General features: G+C 41.4%; 1 protein-coding gene across 3 annotated transcripts in view; it reads right to left on the reverse strand.

The window, feature by feature from the left end:
- The window catches only part of RIMS2 (regulating synaptic membrane exocytosis 2), a 690,919-nt gene that overhangs the window by 156,908 nt on the left and 514,910 nt on the right, over window positions 1–19,101 (reverse strand). For 2 of the 3 annotated variants that reach the window (XM_066578097.1, XM_066578100.1), the window contains 2 exons: window positions 7,839–8,018; window positions 5,673–5,782 (listed from right to left, as the gene is read on the reverse strand). In XM_066578097.1, coding sequence (XP_066434194.1) covers window positions 5,673–5,782; window positions 7,839–8,018 — 290 coding nt within the window. Of the gene's footprint in view, window positions 1–5,672; window positions 5,783–7,838; window positions 8,019–14,200; window positions 14,264–19,101 lie in introns of all 3 variants that reach the window. The other variant, XM_066578099.1, reaches the window with a different exon arrangement.

The raw sequence follows: 19,101 nt of genomic DNA on the forward strand, positions 1-19,101 counted from the left end.
AGCGGGCCATTGCTCTGTCCTCAAAGTTTGGAGGTGGCCGGTGAACTGGATCTTTTCTTCATTTATTCATTGGTTTTAAAAAGCCTTTAAACAGGCCGAAGCGCTCTGAATTTTGAAAAAAGGATGGTTAATATGATCATTTGTCCCCAATGCAGTGTTATTGTTGGCAGCACATTCCCCGTTCACATGGTAAGTTGTGCTGCTGATAATTTTTTTAGCGGCAGAAAAGATGCAATCAGCTGCTGAACAAGTGTTTGTTCCTTCATTGGCTGATCATGTGCAGCTTCCCATGGCCTGATGATTGCACAAAGCAAAGTTCATACAAACACTTTTGCCTGATCATCAGCCCATGTAAATGGGCCGTTAGTGTTTATGCAGTTGCTGACCAACGACCTTTTTGCACTTTGCTTGTTTTATTTCCCAACTATGTCCATGAGCTTTTGAGATTTGCTTGCCAGGGCTGCAGTTTTGCTTGCCAAATCTGAGACTGTATTAGGGTTAAAGGTCTACATTAGTTAACACTAAGTGTAGGGTCACCTTTGGTACCTACATTGAAGCTACACAGTGTATATACAACCATTCGCTAATATATTTCTCTTAGTGGAATTACTCCCTTTAAGAATGGGAATGATGGGATAACGAGGCAGGGCAGCAGGGAGTCCACATGTTAAACGTTGAAGAATAAGTTAAAAATGTGAAGGTTAATGCAAAACCAATTACACTGTTGGCAGAGAGTCCGCAGTACTACTGCAACACAGCAAGTCATATGAATACATGACCTTTCAAGGTGCAAATCAATGAAGAATAACTCATACCACTATTGCCTTCATTTGGTTAGATTTCAATGACTTCTAAAGCATGAAGAGTAAAATGGCACCAATTGTAATTGTGATGGAAAACCATATTAACAAGCCCAGAGAACAAGTACCATCAGACCACCCCAATATATAGCAGAATGTTAACACCTTTCCTGTTATCGACATGTCCTAAGAATTACAACAGCTGTCATGTATTATATGAACATGTCCTAGTCAGCAGGAGAGTTTTAGAGGGTGCAGTCATTCTGTCCCTGGTGCAAAAGCTCCTTTGCCCTATATAAGGCACCAGTATTATAAAAAGCACATGGTGACTGGGTCGCTGCTACAGATTTTGCATTGGGGTTTAGAAGCTTACTGGTACAACTATTGTGATGCCTATGGTTTCCATAATGTTCACCGAGTTTAGAGGAGGCTGCACTGGGACACCTTCTTTCTTGACATTGAAAGTCCTATCCGCAAACCCCATCAATGTGACTCTAATCACGTTTACACAAACAAGTTTCAAGAATTTTCCTTCCAAGCTGCCAAGAACGTCTAAAGAACTTCTCCACTGTCCCCAAGCATGTTTGAGCAGCTGGATGGACACTTTGATGCCTTTGCAGTAAAAAAATCATCAAGAAAGTATCCTGAAGGCAAAAACCTTACATTACAATAACACAATTAATAAAATCTTTAAAAATGCTGCAAAAAAATTAAAAGTGGAAAAAATACCCCAAATGTAGAATATATGGCAGCTTCCGTTTTTATGGCGTACCATAGAGTGCCCAAATAATACTGAGCAATCATATGTACATAGTGCACAAATTATACTGTACAATTATACATACAGTGCCCAGATAGCATTTCCGTAAAGTAGTAGCCCCCAACCAATGGATTGGGAGCCACATATGGCTCGCGACCCCTTGCTGTGTGGCTTGCCATGGGAGTTCTAAGTTGTAACCATATGCACTGGCGATTGACATTATTGCAGACATATCCTAACCACCAAACAGTGTCAATTCGGATGGCATAATAATAGGCGTAATACTTTCTCCATATGTACACTAGGTCTACATGAAGGCTTTTGGTGTGATGCGTGGCCAATGATTGTACTATAGCCCTGCTACATTGCATCTGAATGCAAGTGAATGTACTCATTAATTACGTTTGGATTTCTTTTTACTGTTGGATTGCCACAACTTGCTAGTCATGGCATAACTGCATTTACTTACATTAGGTTGCGATGTAGCAGAGCCATGGTGCAATTTTTGGCCACATAACAAGTGTCGCACCAAAAGATACTGTGTAGCTCTAGCCTAAACATTTCTCTCCGCCTTTGACTTGAACGTGGCTCTGGACCATCACTCAAGGTTGAATATGGTTAAAGAGGTATAAAAGATTGGGAACCTTTACCCTAAAGTATCCAAATAGTAATGATAAGAGGTGATCTCAGGGGAAGCCGATAGACACCTCTCCATAAACAGCACATTGTTATTAGACTGCTTGGGTAGAAAGGGTTTGTCCAAAAGAAATGACCTCCTTAAGGCTAGCCATAAATAATTGTTATTCGAGAGGTAGTTCAGTTGCCAGTCGATTTTTTTTAATTTTAAGTGCACATGTATTAAAATAACAAACCCAACACACCACCCATCTTCTGGTGTGTTGTGGCATTTGGCATGTATCTTACATAATCGACCACACTCAGCAGTATGACCTGTCTTGGTGGCGCTTAACCCAGACCAACAGTTCTTAACTTTAAAATGTTGTTCTTAATAGTTATTGCTGTTACTGTTTTCCACAGGAGTTACACTCTTGCATGGTGATTTCTCATCAGCTTTATGTCCACAACTGATAGGAAATAGCCATTATGGCTACCCTATAAGTGGTTATGCATATATGAGATCTGAATAAATATGAGAACCCTAACAAGACATTTTTCATGTCTTGCCACAACTGGGTACATGATAGACCCACCTTTAAGAACATAGTTATAATGGAAATATTCATCCAATGTTTATCAATACTGTGGACAGATATGCACATCTGTATGTATCGGAATCTCTATGCTTGTTTATAATGTACTATATTTCCACTGTGAAAATTAATAAAATATTTGTTAAAAAAAAAAAAATAACAAACCCAGCAGTACTCACCTGTCCTCTCCTCCAGCGCTGCAGCCCGGTGGCCCTCCCGGTTTGTGTTGTGGAACAGAAACTACCTCACTGCTGCAGCCAATCATAGCCTGCAGCAGTCAGGTGCCATTCTCCTGGCATCATGGCCTCCAGCACTTGGTCAGGTGGTTTTCGTTCCACACCAAACACTGATAGGACCACAGGCTAGAGTGCTGGATTGCAAGGGAAGAGGAGGGTACGTACTATTGGTTTTATTTTGACATGTGCACCTATAATTAAAAATCGCCCGGCAACTGAACAAGCTCTTTATAAAAGTAATTAATGCTTAGATAACAGTACTTTATGTCTTAGGATATATTGTTCAGTATCTTTAACATTCATAGTATGTGATGCAAATACTGTAGAGGCCAAAGTCACCATCACTGAGAAGAGGCCAGCAGAGAATCACAGACAAGACCTAAAATACTTATCGTGTATTGACTATGGAATTACAAGCACACTGCTTAAAAACATTTTGGGAACACAATATAACCCCGAGTCACTTACACTTCAGTGATATCAATCTGTCCGGTTAGGAAGCAGAAGCGATTGTGAATCCATTTCACCCACTTTGGTGCAAATGAAAATGACAACAGGAGCGCCGGAGAGGTAACAGCAAGACACCCCAAAAAAGAATAGAGAAATTCCTCTCTCCTTCTCCTTTCTGACTAATTCTTCTTTAGTTTTAAGTTCTGTTGGTGTCCTTTTCACTACTGGTACACGAGGCGCTATCTGCAGCCCAGTCAGGTTGTACAGGTAGTCCTGCTCCTCCAGGATGGCACATCCATACATGCTATCGCAAGAAGGTTTGCTGTGACTCCTAGCACAGACTCGGGAGCATGGAGCAGGTACCAGGACACGGGCCATTAGAAGAGGAGAGCTGCACAGGGCCGTAAAAGAGCATCAACCCAGCATCAAGACGGGAACATTAGGAGGAGTGATGCTAGTACCCTAAATGACCTCCAAACACACAGACTCTAGAATGGTTGCACAAAGGTCCAATGTCCTGTAGTGGGACATGTACTCACAACCCAGCACTATGCAGATTGTCTGGCATTTGCCAGAGAACACCAAAATTGGCAGGTCCATCATTGGCACCCCGTTCTCTTCACAGATGAGAGCAGTATCATCCTGAAACAGCCTGGAGATGCCACGGTGAACATTCTTCTGCCTGCAACATCGTTCAGCTAAGTGTTCCCATAATTGTTTAGAGCAGTGTCTATTAATCTATTGTGAACTAGTGACATCATGGAAGCAGAAGTAAAATGATGTCACTGATTCCTAATGAACTATGAGGATCCCTATGAAATATTACAGAGGTTGTCTCAGGACAGACATTAGTCGTATTATACCAGACCAAGGTTTAACAATGGGAATCCGTCTATGGAGATTGGAACAAAGTTGCAACAGCACTAGAAAAGTGCCACCCATGCTACTTATCTTCTGCCACCTTTGCTTGGCTTGCTCTCGAGGCCTCATTGTTGGCCTGTTATACGCAATGGCCAAACATGTGCTGAAAAAAGGTAAGCAGAGCCAAAATGAGGTGAAGTGGCGAGGAAATCAGTGGGGTCAGAGTTTAGATGCATATGCTACCAATGTCTGTCATGATACAACTCCGGTAAGTTAACTTACAAAATGCTGCCTTCGCATGTCATCACTAAAACAGTATGATATATAAAAAAAGACAAAAAATACCTTTATTGTCTGACCATAAAAATGATATAAACTAGTTTCTGATGCTACTAGGCCTCTTCGTCAGCCTTCATCACACCAGCCTGATGATGAGGGCTAGTAGTCTTGAAAGCTTGCGTATATCATTTTTCTGGTCAGCCAACAAACGTATTCCTTCTGAAATACTTTTGCCTTTTTTATACAAGAGTATTTATCATTGTATATTTGTCTGGATAACACGGTATCACTCTATTTTTGCTCTACACCCCTAAACCAGGAAATAATAATTAATGTCCTACTCAGGGCCACTAAACCTAACATTCACCCCTTATGAGAATATTGCTGCTTAGATCATCCACTATAGGAAAGTCAATGTCTACAGAGGTTCTTGGTACTAGAGATATGCCAGGTAAAGTAGTAATCACGGGGCAATGATTTTACTAGACTCCGAGGCTAAAACGCCTCTTCCTAAACTGAAATGGCTGATAACAGGGAACAATACATGCATTCAAAATAAACCTACTTGAAAATGTATATGGAAAAGACTTTAGGTTCATGGTCCCTTTAAAGGGGTTTCCAACTTCTACCTGTTTTGCTGCAGGAACCAAGCAAAGCTGTACATTGCATAGTGGCAGACATTGGTACTGCAGGCTGAGTCCCATTCACTTCAGTAGGACTCAGTCTGCAGTATCAACTCCTGCCACTACGCAATGTACGCAGCTGTCTGCTTCCTGCAGCAAAACAGCTAGAAGTGGGACAGCCTCTTTAAAGCCAAGAAGTGAAATCATATAAATAAACTGTGTATAAACATTCAAGTCAATATTCCAGTAAAGCAACTTGCGACAAACTCAATTTAAGAAACACGGTCATTTGACACAATGGCGCATGCGGTATTGGGATTGCATAAATAGATCACACTGCTTCAGTATGTAATGCACACACACGAGAATTTTGGTCTCAATAACCACAAACAGGAGAGTTAGAATCTAATCGGTAACTAATAGATTTCACTTTTAGGAAAGTTTGCACTTACTTCGGTCCAGCGAACCCTTTGGCGGAAGCTGTGGTAGCTGGCGGCCTCTACGTCCTGCTAATGGAGTGCTTGAAGGGCTTGTCTGAACAGAGCCAGTGCGCGGATGTGCCCTATAAGACATATGTTTAAACAAATTGCACACGGTTAGGATCCACACTTCATACGTAATCATGCTGTAATGATACCAATTTCTGGTATAAAATGGAGACTATAGCTTTAAAAAAAAAAAAAAAGTCATCAAATTTTTCTCCTCAGAACAGACTATGTAAATTTTGGAAATTCGGTGACAACATTGGCACAATTAAAGCACAGTGGACACGGAAGAGGAAAAGACAATATTCACATCAACATTCTGTGGAGCTGATACATAAAGACAGTTTCATCAGACAGGTTCATACTTAGTATAACAGTAAAGAAGCTGTTATGGGACATGGTGATCAACAAAATTAATAAAAGTTAATTAAGATGATGAGAACAGGGTGACACAGAGTAACCATTATAAATCACAGCAAGTACATTTAACGGACATAAACTGCTTTGGCCTACAGCTATTGAGGAGCATATACCAAGGATAAGACATCTATCTATCTCATACCTATCCATCTCATACCTATCCATCCATCCATCTATCTATCTCATATCTATCTATCCATCTCATATCTATCAATCTCATCATAATCTATCTATCTCATCTCAATCTAATCTAATCCATCTAATATCTGTATATTTATCTATCTCTCTATCTAATGCTAGCCAACAAATGTGGGTTAAACTACCAGAGGATGGAGAGGGCAGCATGCACCACCCCTGTCCATAGATGGCATGAACCAGAATCAGAACCTATTAGTTACCCCTTGGAGTAGGTGGCTGCAGTGATGTCTGACATCCGCTTATCTCCTACCTGCCATCTGCTTATCTACCTTTGAAATGTTCTTCCAGCCTATGCCAAAAGCCAACAGCTCACCTTTCTGAAAACTATGCCATCTCAGTAGTAATGTTTATTGGTCACTCATATGTAGGGTTTTTTATAGCTCTAAGACAGGGCACATGATTCACTGCATTAAGAGTAGAGCTCTGTGCCGCTGCTCAAGCAAATGTCTATGGAGAACAGACACGATTTCTATTTCCAAATACAGCACCACTCTTGTCCGCAGGCTGTGCTTGGAAAATGCAACTCTGTCCCATCTATTAAAATGGAGCTGAGCTGCAATACCAGATCTTCGATTCTTTCTAAGCCCAGACAAGCTTTTATTGTTAACATTTAGAAATTCTTTTACCGTGTGGACTGAAAATTCATGCAAAACTCCATGAACAGGCATTTTGCATTGATGTGACCAAGAAACATTTTCTTAAGATCCTGAAGGACAAATTAAACTCTTTAATTTCCTAACAGATGTAAGAGAGCAAAATTAATCGTTTAACCCTTTAGGTCTATGAATAATCTAATTACTAGGATAATTTAGGCTTCTCCACAGTCCTATATAAAACCACGGCGGGTTTTGCTAAAAAGACAAACTCATTGGACATGTCTGGACATTTCTAACCTCCGTAAACTCCTCGGTGATTTATAATAGGTTAATAAGTGCTGAAAAAGATATCTTCTGCTGGAAAAAGAAAACATCCCATGCAAGCTTGATCTCAGAGGCCAGAAGGAAAGCGGGTCTCGTCTTCCAAGCTGTACCAAATGCTTTCTTTAGACAAGATACGGCTTTCTGAACTTATTAACGGCTACAACGAAAGAGCGAGAATCTCAATTTCGAAGTCAAATTAAAAAGAACTGTATGATGACATGAAACTTGCTGGTTAAGCAAAATGTCTGATGAGGACAAACAAAGTTCTCACTCTGTAAGAGAAGACATGATTGTTATGGGGTGTGCTCTATGGGTTAAAAACCAAGCTTCCTGAACGATGAGAAATAATCACAAAACAAATGCGGTTAAATACGGTTAGTAAACAACGTACAATGGCATCCACACCATTATATCCAGCAGAGAATATAAGTAGTGTGCCAGCAGTCGGGACGTTAGTATCTACTGTTAAAAGACGTGATCAGCCAAGAATGACAAAGAAGACTGGAGAGCTACCGGGAAAATAAAATGGTGATTCTGTGGGGAGAGGGAGGAGGGGGAAGGAGAGGAAGTAGACGGAGCCATTGCTGGTTTTCACCTCGATAAGGCAGGTGAAGGAGGGGCTGATCTTCCCGTCATTAATGAAGGCATCGACCTCATGAGGTTTGAGTCAGGGCGTTCAGTGGATCGGGAGCGGCAGTTGGTCCGCTCAAGTACAGGCCGTTGTTCTGTGGACCTGGATCTTTGATATGGGTGTCTATCTGCCGCTTCACAATTCCTGTAACGTTAGTCAAAAAGCCGCTCAGTTGACCGATTGTCATATTTTCAGGGTGGAGAGATTTTTATGTATTTTATGTTTTTTTTTTCTTGATCCAATATTATTATACGTTTAACATTCATCAAAAATGTAAAAGAGTAAGTCATCGCCATACACAACAACATTGCTTTCCCATCATATTGTACATTCAGTAAACCCCAACCTAAACTGTAAAGGGAAGGGAATGTATCATACCAAAATAGAATGATGTGTTGGATTCACTCATGGCCAGGCTGCCGTATTGTGGACCTCGCATGCTTCTGCTGAACCAAAACTGGGTCATGATTGAGTTCTATGGTGGTCTAAGTTTGGTTTTCTTAAACCAGTCTATTATTATACCTACTACATCTAGTGTAGCAAGGCCACCAACACTGGAAAAGTATGCTAGAAGTGAAATAATAGACTTCTGCCCACATTAACGGTGCCAGGTTCTCATAGATAAGGGGAATGTGCAATTGAAAATAAACTATAGCTTAAATCAAGTTTTTATGTTAAAGGGGTATTCACATTTCAGCAAGTTATCTCTTACCTACAGGATATGGGAGAACTTGTAGATCAGTGGTGGTCTGAATGCTGTGAATCCCACTGATCCAGAGAAATCCCTTCTAGCGCATTCTTGAATTTTGGCAGCGGTGGCCTTACATGCGCGCCGCTATGCTATTCAATTCAATTGGAACTGTAGAAATAGCTTCGAAATCTCTGGCAGATCCCATTCACTTCAATGTAACTGCTGGAGATTGCTGAGCACTTGAACTCGGCCATCGACAGAAGTCCCATTGACGAAAATGGCACAGTAGTGTGCATGTGAGGCCACCAGTGCAAATTTTTGGGATATGCCAAGGGTGATGTCTCTGGATTGATGAGGTTCGCAGCGGTTGGACAACCATTGATCAGCAAATGACAACTTGTCAAGATGGGACTACCCCTTTAAACATGTTTTTTTAAATGTTGGTGATCTTTTTTTTTTATTTTCCACTTCACTTTGTATTCTTAATAATTTTAATATCTTGACGTTTTCACTCTGACTACTAGGTCTAATAATAGTCTGACATTTCCCGTAGAGATTACTTCTCATTATCATCACATGCAGGATAGATAGATAGATAGATAGATAGATAGATAGATAGATAGATAGATAGATAGATAGATAGATAGATAGATAGATAGATAGATAATTTCCCATAGAAGGTAATGAGTTCCCACCAGTTTATTGCATCTATGATCCTTGGGACTGCTGTATGAAATAGAAAGTCTGAATATTATTAGGCTTAGTGGCTAAAGTGAAAACTGACAGAGATTAGGATTTTTTTTAACAGTGATATGAAAAAAAAATTATATATATATACAGTTTTAACAAAAATACATGTTTATCATAAAAACGTGATTTACTGTAAACAGGTCATTTCATCAAAAGATTAAACTTGTTGGCAGTTAAGATATGAGACGACTTGATTTTTTTTCCTGATGCAGAGTAATGTTCCAGTTGGTCATATATACGTGTGAGAAGATCATATTGGTGAAGTCTGATCTTCAGAACAAAAGTAGTCTATCAGAAGGGCATTGCTAGACTCTAAAAACATTTTGGGCACCATGGGCCAGCAGATTGGTCAATTCTTGCTGGGATGCGGAGGTAATTAAAAGTAGGGCAAACGATTTACTCCTTTTTTCAGGACCAACCAATACCAAACGAAACACATTGGACACAGTTTAGAGATTTGGGGTATTGAAAATCTGGCTTCACCAATGTGATCAGCTCAAATGTATCTATTACATATCGGAAGATCATTTTCACCGTGCTGCGGTACTTGACTTTATTGAGGGCTCCTACTTCTCTTGTGATACATTCCCTTTACACAAGCAGAAAATATGTCAGTTTTCTTTACAAATGTATAGAAAAAGTTTTGTACAAAACATGACACATAACATTCTGGTATTCATTGTTCTTATTGTATAGCACCTGATCATATTCGTCAGTGAGGACTGCACAAGTATGCATCAGTATATAGACATTATAATCCATCAAACTGATAGTTAAACACAAATTCTAGAACTCAAAATGCCAAACCTTCCATTATACAAATGAGCTTTAATACTTTTGTCTAATTACTACAACTTACCTTAAGCACATTATATACTGCATAGACACAAGGTACAGAACATAGCCACATAGGTCGGTACACAATGCCAGTCCACATGTACAACAATATAGTGTCCTCTATAATGGAATGCTTTGACTGGACTTGATATCGGGGTGGCTTCAGTATTCCAGGTCTACTGGCTATAAACACTAATCTATTACTCCAAACTAAAAACATCACCGGGATCATTAGATCTGTAGTTGGTCTGCAATTTGCACCTATGTTAAAGGGGTTGTCCAGCTGTAAAATTATTGATGGCTTATTTTTAGGACAAGGAAACAATAGTCAATCGTCGAAAGTCCGCCACTTGGGATCCCCGCTGATCAGTTTTTTACCAGTCTGCTGAGTTAGCGCACTGAGTTGATTTCTGCAGGAAGCAGACAGCTCCATTCCAACTGCAGTGGCCAGACTTGGTATTATAGGCAAAATTCCCATTGAAGTGAATGCCTGCAATAACAAGTCTGACCACTGCAGTGGGAACAGAGCTGTCTGCTTCCTGCAGAAATCAGCTCAGTGTAGCGACCCAGCAGGCAACTAGTGGATCAGCGAGAATTCTGGTCGGCAGCCTGACCCTCACTGATCTAGTATTGATGACCCCTCCTGCAGATAGGCCATCAATAATTTAAAAACTGGACAACCCCTTTAAGTGAAAGTAGCCCAAAATAATAATTTTTTTCTCTCATAAGTATACTGTTCATAAAGAAGTCTCGAAAACAAGACTCGGGGCCAGCTCATACATTTATTTGTCAGTTTTTAGTCAGTTTTTTTTAAAAACTGACTGAATACGGAAAGCAAATGGACCCATTGAATTAAATTGGTGTATTCAGAAGTGCATTTTTTACGCAGAGTAAAAAAATACACGTAAAAAAAAGTATTTTTTCCTATTTTGGACCATATCCACAGACCAAAATCATTCATTAAAGTCTGTGGGTGTGTTAAAAAACGTAGTAAATGCACATTCGCATCTGTGGGCATTGCTTTTTTTCTTTTCGCACCCTGTTTTCTTAGGGGTGTGACAAAATCAACATCACTTGGGCGTTGCAGAGTTTTTTCATGCGCGTGAAAAACGCATGACATGTTGATGCAACACGGACATAAAAAAGCGCACATACGCAGCAAAAGCACATATAACACGCACATACACACGCAGTAAAAACGGTGATTTTTTTACGGACTGAAATTTCATACGCTCGTGTGAATGCGCACACGAACATTAATGCGACTGCAGAATGTACATTAGGATAGGTCGTCAATAGTAGAGTCCTGGAGAACCCCTTTAAGCAGAAGATGGCTAACCTTAGGTTCCCATTTTCCATGGGTTTCATAGCAACTCTATGGGCCATATACCATTGGGGCCCTTTCTCAGCCACGATTTCCCTTTTAAAGCATCAAAGCTCTTCAAGTACACACTTGTAACTGGCAACACAAAGCAATCCAATGGTTTCAGTGGTTTCTGGTGAATAATAAGTTACATTCCCATGAATATTGGTTCTGTTAACAACATGGCTACTTTCGTCATTGGAAAATCCTTTTAAAAAATGGCTGCCTCAAAAGAAGCTGCTTGCGTTAAATGCTACAATACTGCGCATAAAAGTAAAATACTAAACAGAATTCAGAAGGAGAGACGTCTAAAAGATGATGAAAATCTCATACAGTATATGAATGAGACAAATCTTCAGAGATTCAAAACACCAGTTAAGATAAGACTTTCCGAGACGTACATAAGAGGGATCTATGCAGTATATACCGCCAGCTTATTCTGATTCCATACAGCTCTGTAGACTATTAGACAAGTATTAGGCTCTATTCACAAACGGAAACCACTACGTGTAGTTGGATCCATTATGCAACTTTTACAACCAGCAGCCGACAGACTCCACTGACTTACAATGGACTCCCTCAAATACCATGTGCGATGCCTGCCATTTTGACAAGAAAAACAGTGTTTGACAGACTTTCCGAAGATCTAGACATCCAAGATGAGAACTTTGGCGTGACTTTTCAGGTGTGACGTGTATAAATGAAAGGTGCCATGGAATCAGAACAAGGAGTAGCAAAACCAACATGTAAAACCAGCATGCGATGTTTTTCGAGGTTAGGACCTCTTCATCAGACAGCTGGACAAAATTATTTGGTAATAAATCAGTTTCTCTTGGTCCTGAAACTTAAGAGGATCATGACCACTGGTGGGCAGCAGTATCAAAGTGATGGCGTCCAGGTAAACTGAAAGAGCTCTTTTGATCTACCTGGACAGCCTGGCCTTAGTATCACTGGCCACTAATGGCACCTCAAATTTATACATGAGCTAGGCTTGTTAGGTCATGCCAAAGTCCTATCCTTTTATTTCTTCCTTACTCTATAGCGTGAAGCTGACACAACCATTGGTCCACTAGTGGTACTAGGCTGGCAGCACCTACCATTATATCTTCTATCCAAGTCCCTATACCTCTAAGGTTTTTTCTTGGCTCTGAGCCCTAACCATCACTCTGCCTCTTCTTTTTTCTTGCCCACTAAACTCAGGACTTTAAGGGAGGTTCTGACAACAGTGAGAACAGAGTCTTATTCTGTAATAGTCATCAGAACATCCGTATCTTCTTAATTCATGTCATTTATTCATATGCCCCAAGTCTATCCATAGAAAAAGACTGTCTCTGCGCTGCTGCTGCCGAATGGGGCTATATACAGGTGCAGATCCGGGCTAACATCATTTTGCCAGCAATGGACCACGATGCACCTTTTGGCATATCCGCAGTGTCATTCTATGCTTTCCACCGAAGGACAGATATCTCCCTTTGTCTCTGTACTAGTAGGTTGGCTGAGCAGTCAATCATCTCAGTCAGCCTAGCAGGAATCTCTTTTGAGGTATTTAGACTGGCTCCTCCTTGCAAAGGATGCCAGTTATGCTTTTGGAATACTGGTCAGTGCTCAGTTTCCTGTGCTTATTTCTCAGTGTTCAGTGCACTATGCTTAGTGTTTGGTGGTCAGTTACCCTTGTTTCTTTCTGGCTTGGACTTTGATTCTTTTCAGCAATAGGGTCACCCTTTTTGGGGCGGGTGCCCAATTAGTGGCAGATCCAGTTGGATTAGTACTAGGAGTACTTTGTAGCTTTATGTTTAGTCATTTACTATTGTCAGTTTTTGCCTCCTATGTATGGCTCAAGTCTTCCTGTATACTCATTGCTCAGTCTGTCACAGTGTCTAGCTCTCTAGGTTTTTGCCATCTGTAACATCAACAGGCTCGAGCAGACATAACAGAAATACCTTTAAATTAAGCAAGTGATCAGATACAGCATCAATCTCGACATAGACTCAGCTCAACTCCATTCACTTGATTAGGGATGAGCTGCAATAACAGACACAACCTATGGACAAGGGGGGTGCTGTTTCTAGGAAAAAATATCAGGCCCTTTTTTCTAATCCTAGAGAACCCCTTTAGCAGATCAATGGATTACAGAACCATTAAAAAAAGAACACTTGCGAAAGACAGAAGGGTCTGTGATGGAATAAAAAGAGTCATTCTAAGAGCTTTGCCACTTGACAACGGGGCTGCAAAGGAGTTTATAGTATTATTCACTGACTATGAATGTACAAGTTGTAAAGAACGTTACAAGTTTTGTTCTATACAATAAATCCACATAAGTGGATATCTGTATATAAACCAGTTATAACATTCATTCATAATAAAAGGACTGAAAAGTATAATGTCCGGTTCCTTTTCTGGATACACCACAGTCCCATAATTTAATACTGCGTGCATATGTCATCAATGAAACTAAACAAACAAAACACAACACACGGCTGAAAGAAGATAGAAAGGGCTGCTTGTGAAAGCAGGTGCAAACGTGAAAGCAAGCTACCAGATTGGGTGATTCTGGCGGTGTTTACAAAACACATGCCAACTTCTGATTGGCAAGTACCAGCAACACCATTTGCACCGGTTTTCATAAAAGCCCCCAAAAAGTTATTTTGGCATCTACTGCTTTCTATCACACTACTCTGTACTTACCCTGGGGGCTCAGCTGAACCATTGACTGCATGATCTGCCCACGCACTTGCACCATTGTACAACCTTTACCATGCAGCCGGAATGAAAAATAAAAAGTGTTAAAGTGTCAAACAAAACATGAAATGGTGCAAAATTATAATGACGACCCTAAGCAGCATTGTACCAATTTATTTCCACATTTCCAGCAATTTATAGTAATTGTGGATTTTGAAAAACAATCCAAAAGATTACTATTATAATCTTATAGCTTGTTCTTATGTTTTCCTAGCGCTGCAGGGACCCCCGGGCATCGGGTATAGCTGCCAGGGAAGCAACATTGCTGCAAAGAAGGTGAAAAATGACACAGGGCTGAAGAGGGTACCCTCTCTATTACCTCTATATGTCTTGAAAGGGTACTAGGACAGAGGTTGTCTAAAGTATTACCCTTTAAAAGGTTGTTCCTAAACCTGACTTTTAGCACCTATCCATAGGATAATTGATAAAGTCTGATTGGTGGGGGTTTCACCGCTGTCACAGTTAGAACTTATTCACATAGGCGTAAACACATGAATTTCAATGGGATTATTCATGTACGTACTTTTCATGCCATTTTGAGCCACATGAAAAAATACGCAGCATGTCCTATTTTGGTCCATAATAAGGAACAAATAGGCCATAGAGGTGAATAGGACTGTGCAAATATGTATCAAACATGCGTATTCACGGCATATTTGCTTTCAAAAACAATAGTCCCTTCTTGCAATTTATTTTTCCCATTGTAAATATGCAGTACTTGCATGCACAAAAAAAATGCAGGAAGGGCTGGAATACGTTCTGACTGGGCGATTTTCGGTTCGTAAATATGTATGTAATATGAGGTGTATTCATGGACTGAAATATGCTAACTCCATGTGAATCAGCCCATACCAACGATAATCATACAGCTCCTGTCACACAGGTATAATAGAGGAGATCACAGCTCATCCTCCTGACTGTATACTTATGCTCAGTAAATTATTTAAAAGACCTTAATATCTAATGATAATTAAACTGTCCCCTCAGCAGGCAGAATGGTATAGCCTCAGTTAATGATGTGACAATGCATTATGGGATTGATCTGACACTGAGAATAAAAAATCTCACTCTCAAGATGGTGCCTGATAAGTATCAGACAGGGAGCTGCACTAAAGAGAAGGGGCTGGAATACACACAGGAGACCTACAGAGTGTGACAAGCAATCAGGTGAGGAGGGCAGGGATGGAAAAATGTGTTTTAGATAAAAAAGCCCTTCAACTTTGGATAATGAAAGAGATAATCTCAGAAACATCGAGTTATGGCTAAATGATTAAAAATATATAGCTGAACATATAGTGGCCAAATGTCAGTGCTATGAAATGCCTAATAATGCAAACATTTTAAATGTCTGGATAATAATGTCTCCAGGCTGCTTGGCAGTGGCTGACTGTGTGCAGAACATTTTTTTGGAGGCCTCTAAGTGGTGGAGAAGGTCCTGGCCCACTTGCACCTATCTGCATATTCTGATCTTTTATGCTCTGGAAATAACAGAGCATTTATTTGACTCCACGGACCCATGTGGGTAAATCATGAAGAATCAATGGAAAACAGAAGTTTGAAAGATCTGACCCTTTCCACTTACAGCATGTTTCTAATATTAACCCCTTAATGACGCAGACCTTTTTTCCCCATTTTCATATTTATCTCCCCCCTTTTAAAAAAACCGTAACTCCTTTATTTATCCATCAACGTCGCTGTATGAGGGCTTGTTTTTTGCGGGACGAGTTGTATTTTTTAATGGTTGCTATTTAATGTCAGTGTGTCTTGTTTCTACGGCGCATAAACTGCTAACAAAAATGACATGATAACTTTATTCTATGAGTCAGTACGATTACTGCGATACCAAACTTGTATAGTTGGTTTTTTTTGCTGTACTACTTTTATTTTTTTTCAAAGACATTTAATTTTTACAATTATTTTCCCGTTATTTTCTGCGCGCAATAACTTTTTAATTTTTTCCTCAATGTAGTTGTGCGGGGGGTCATTTTTTGTGAGACATCCTGCAGTTTACGTTTGTACCATTTCAGAATACATACGACTTCTTGATCGCTTTTCATTGCATTTTTTTCTGGGAGACAGTTTAACTGAAAAAGTGAATTTCTGGCGTTCTTTATTTTTTTTTTTGATGATGTTCACCGTTTGGTTAAATAATGCACTACTTTGATAGATAGGACTTTTACGGACGTGGCGATACCAATTATGTATTTTTGTTTTATGATTTAGATTTTTTTTTATTATAGATATGGCAAAAGGGGGGGGGGGATGATTTAAACTTTTACTACTTTTTTTTTTACAATTAATAAATGTTTATTGATCTTACTTTTACAATTTTTTTAAGTCCCCTGGGGGACCACAACTAGCGATGCTTTGATCGCTCCTACAGTATGATGTAATGCTATAGCATTACATCATACTGCAATCTTACAGGCAGTCTATCAAGCCACAGAACGGGGACGGCTTGATAGGCAGTGTGCTAAGGCAGTCCCAGGGCCTTTCAGAAAGACCCCGGGTACCATGACACCCATACGGCTCCCTGCGATCTCCCGCAGGGGAGCCGTACGGACCCCTGAAAATTGTTTGGTGCATTTAAAGGGTTAAGAGCTGCGATCGGCCATGCGGCCCATTGCAGCTATTGCCCGTAGGTGTCAGCTTTAAAAAACAGCTGACACCCATGCTGTGTGAAGAGAGATCACCGCGTGATCTCTCCTCATACATAGGCCACCGATACAGGCCGTCAAAAGGCATATCGGTTGTCGTTAAGGGGTTAAAGGGTATTTTTCACACCAACACCTTTTCATGTGCCCAATTACGGGCAGTATGAGTTCACTGGAAGACCGCTCGTATGTATTATATGCGTTCAGTGGACTTAGTAACCAATCTATGTGTTTCAGGGAGGGTCAAAATTTCAAATACACCCACGCCAAGAAACCTGATAACCCTAACTGGTTGATGAGTGATATTTTGGCTCTTGTAAATGCTCCCAACAATGCTTTAATGATCATGAAATTAAACAAGTGGACAACAATCGCTCTTTCTAAAAGCACGCAAACAGTCGCTCATACGCTGTAGCGACTATTTCAAGCAACTGGGATTGCTCTGACAGCCCCAGGTACAGGGTATACATGCAGAGTAAAAGTAAATGAATCATGTCCCCCAAAGGTCTTTTTTGAGAGCCAAGAAAAAAAAATCACTAAAAAGTTTTTTTTTAAAAATGTATAAAATAATTATATTAAAGCCTGGCCAAAGTACCATTCCCAGTTCCACTAACTAGGTCATGTTGTATATCAATATAAAAGTTAGATGTTAGTGAACACAAATATAAATGATATTTTAAGGTTCTCAAATGTGATTAAAATAAAATTAATTTAAACTTGAGAAATTCATTGGATGCATTTTTTGAAGACTGGCGATTTTACATCTGCCTTTAGCAGAGGCGCAAGTCTCTAAAGAAGTTAGAGACTTCTAAAGAAGTTATCCCACAATTGACTTTTATCACCTACCCATAGGTGATAAAAGTCTGATCAGTGGGAGTCTCTCCGCTGAGACCTCTACCGATCCCGAGAACTAGGGGTTCCACGTCCAACTCTTTTTCGAACCGTGGGTTCACTGCACCCCCGCAGTGAAGTACATGTGGTGCCACTTCATTCATTTCAACGGGGCTGACGGAAATAGTTAAAGGGGTGGTCTCGCGAAACCAAGTGGGGTTATACACTTCCGTATGGCCATATTAATGCACTTTGTAATGTACATTGTGCATTAAATATGAGCCATACAGAAGTTATTCCACTTACCTGCTCCGTTGCTAGCGTCCTCGTCTCCATGGTTCCGTCTAAATTCGCCGGCAGCTTGCTTTTTTAGACGCGCTTGCGCAGTCCGGTCTTCTCTATTCAGCACGAGCCGCTTCAGTGTGCTCCCCGCTACAGATCTTCTGCGCATGCGCAGACGAGCTGTCACTGCTCGGGAGCGCGCTGCAGCGGCCATTCTGCACCTTCCTCTGTTAGAGGAAGGTGCAGAAACTGGAGCTGCCCAGCGGAGAAGCCCAGCCCAGCCCAGCAGCCCCGAGAAGCGTCCCAGGTAAGTGATGGGTCGGGGGGGAACTAGCGCTGCGCCGGGGGGGGGGCTGTCGCTAGGCCGGGGGGGGGCTGCCGCTGTGATGGGGGAACTAGCGCTAGGCCGGGGGGGCTGTCGCTGCGATGGGGGGGCTGTCGCTAGGCCGGGGGGGGCTGCCGCTGCGATGGGAAGGCTGTCGCTAGGCCGGGGGGGGGCTGCCGCTGCGATGGGGGGGCTGCCGCTAGGCCGGGGGGGGCTGCCGCTAGGCTGGGGGAACTAGCGCTGGGCTCCGGAACCTAGCGCTGGGCTCCGGGGCCTTCACCTGGGCTGAGGGTCTAGCGCTGGGGAGCCGGGGGCTAGCGCCGGTTACCTGCTGCCTGGCGGTGGGCGTCTTGTCGGCGGCTGCGGGGCGTCTGGTCGGCGGCTGCGAGGCGTCTGGTCGGCGGCTGCGATGCGTCCGGTTGCCATGGAGACACAGCTGGCAGCGTCTCGGGAGCGCGCACGTCGGGCTGCAGCGAGCGACGGGGAAAGAGCCGGCGGCCATCTTGAGAAAACTTTTATAAGTTGCTGAAACGCTGGAACGGTAAGTACGAACCAGCTAGAAATGTCATTTACAGGGGGGCTTAGTAATGTGTACTGAATGGGGGGGACTGGGCAAAAAAAAAATTTAACTGCTTCCTCGAGACATCTCCTTTAATTCCAAGAACTCAGCTATCTCCAGCAATCTCATTGAAGCTGAATGGAGCATTGCAGATGCTAGACCTCCACTCCATTCAATCTCCTCAGTACAGGGGATG

The sequence above is a fragment of the Eleutherodactylus coqui genome, chromosome 9, assembly GCF_035609145.1.
Source record: "Eleutherodactylus coqui strain aEleCoq1 chromosome 9, aEleCoq1.hap1, whole genome shotgun sequence".
Taxonomy (NCBI): Eukaryota; Metazoa; Chordata; class Amphibia; order Anura; family Eleutherodactylidae; genus Eleutherodactylus; species Eleutherodactylus coqui.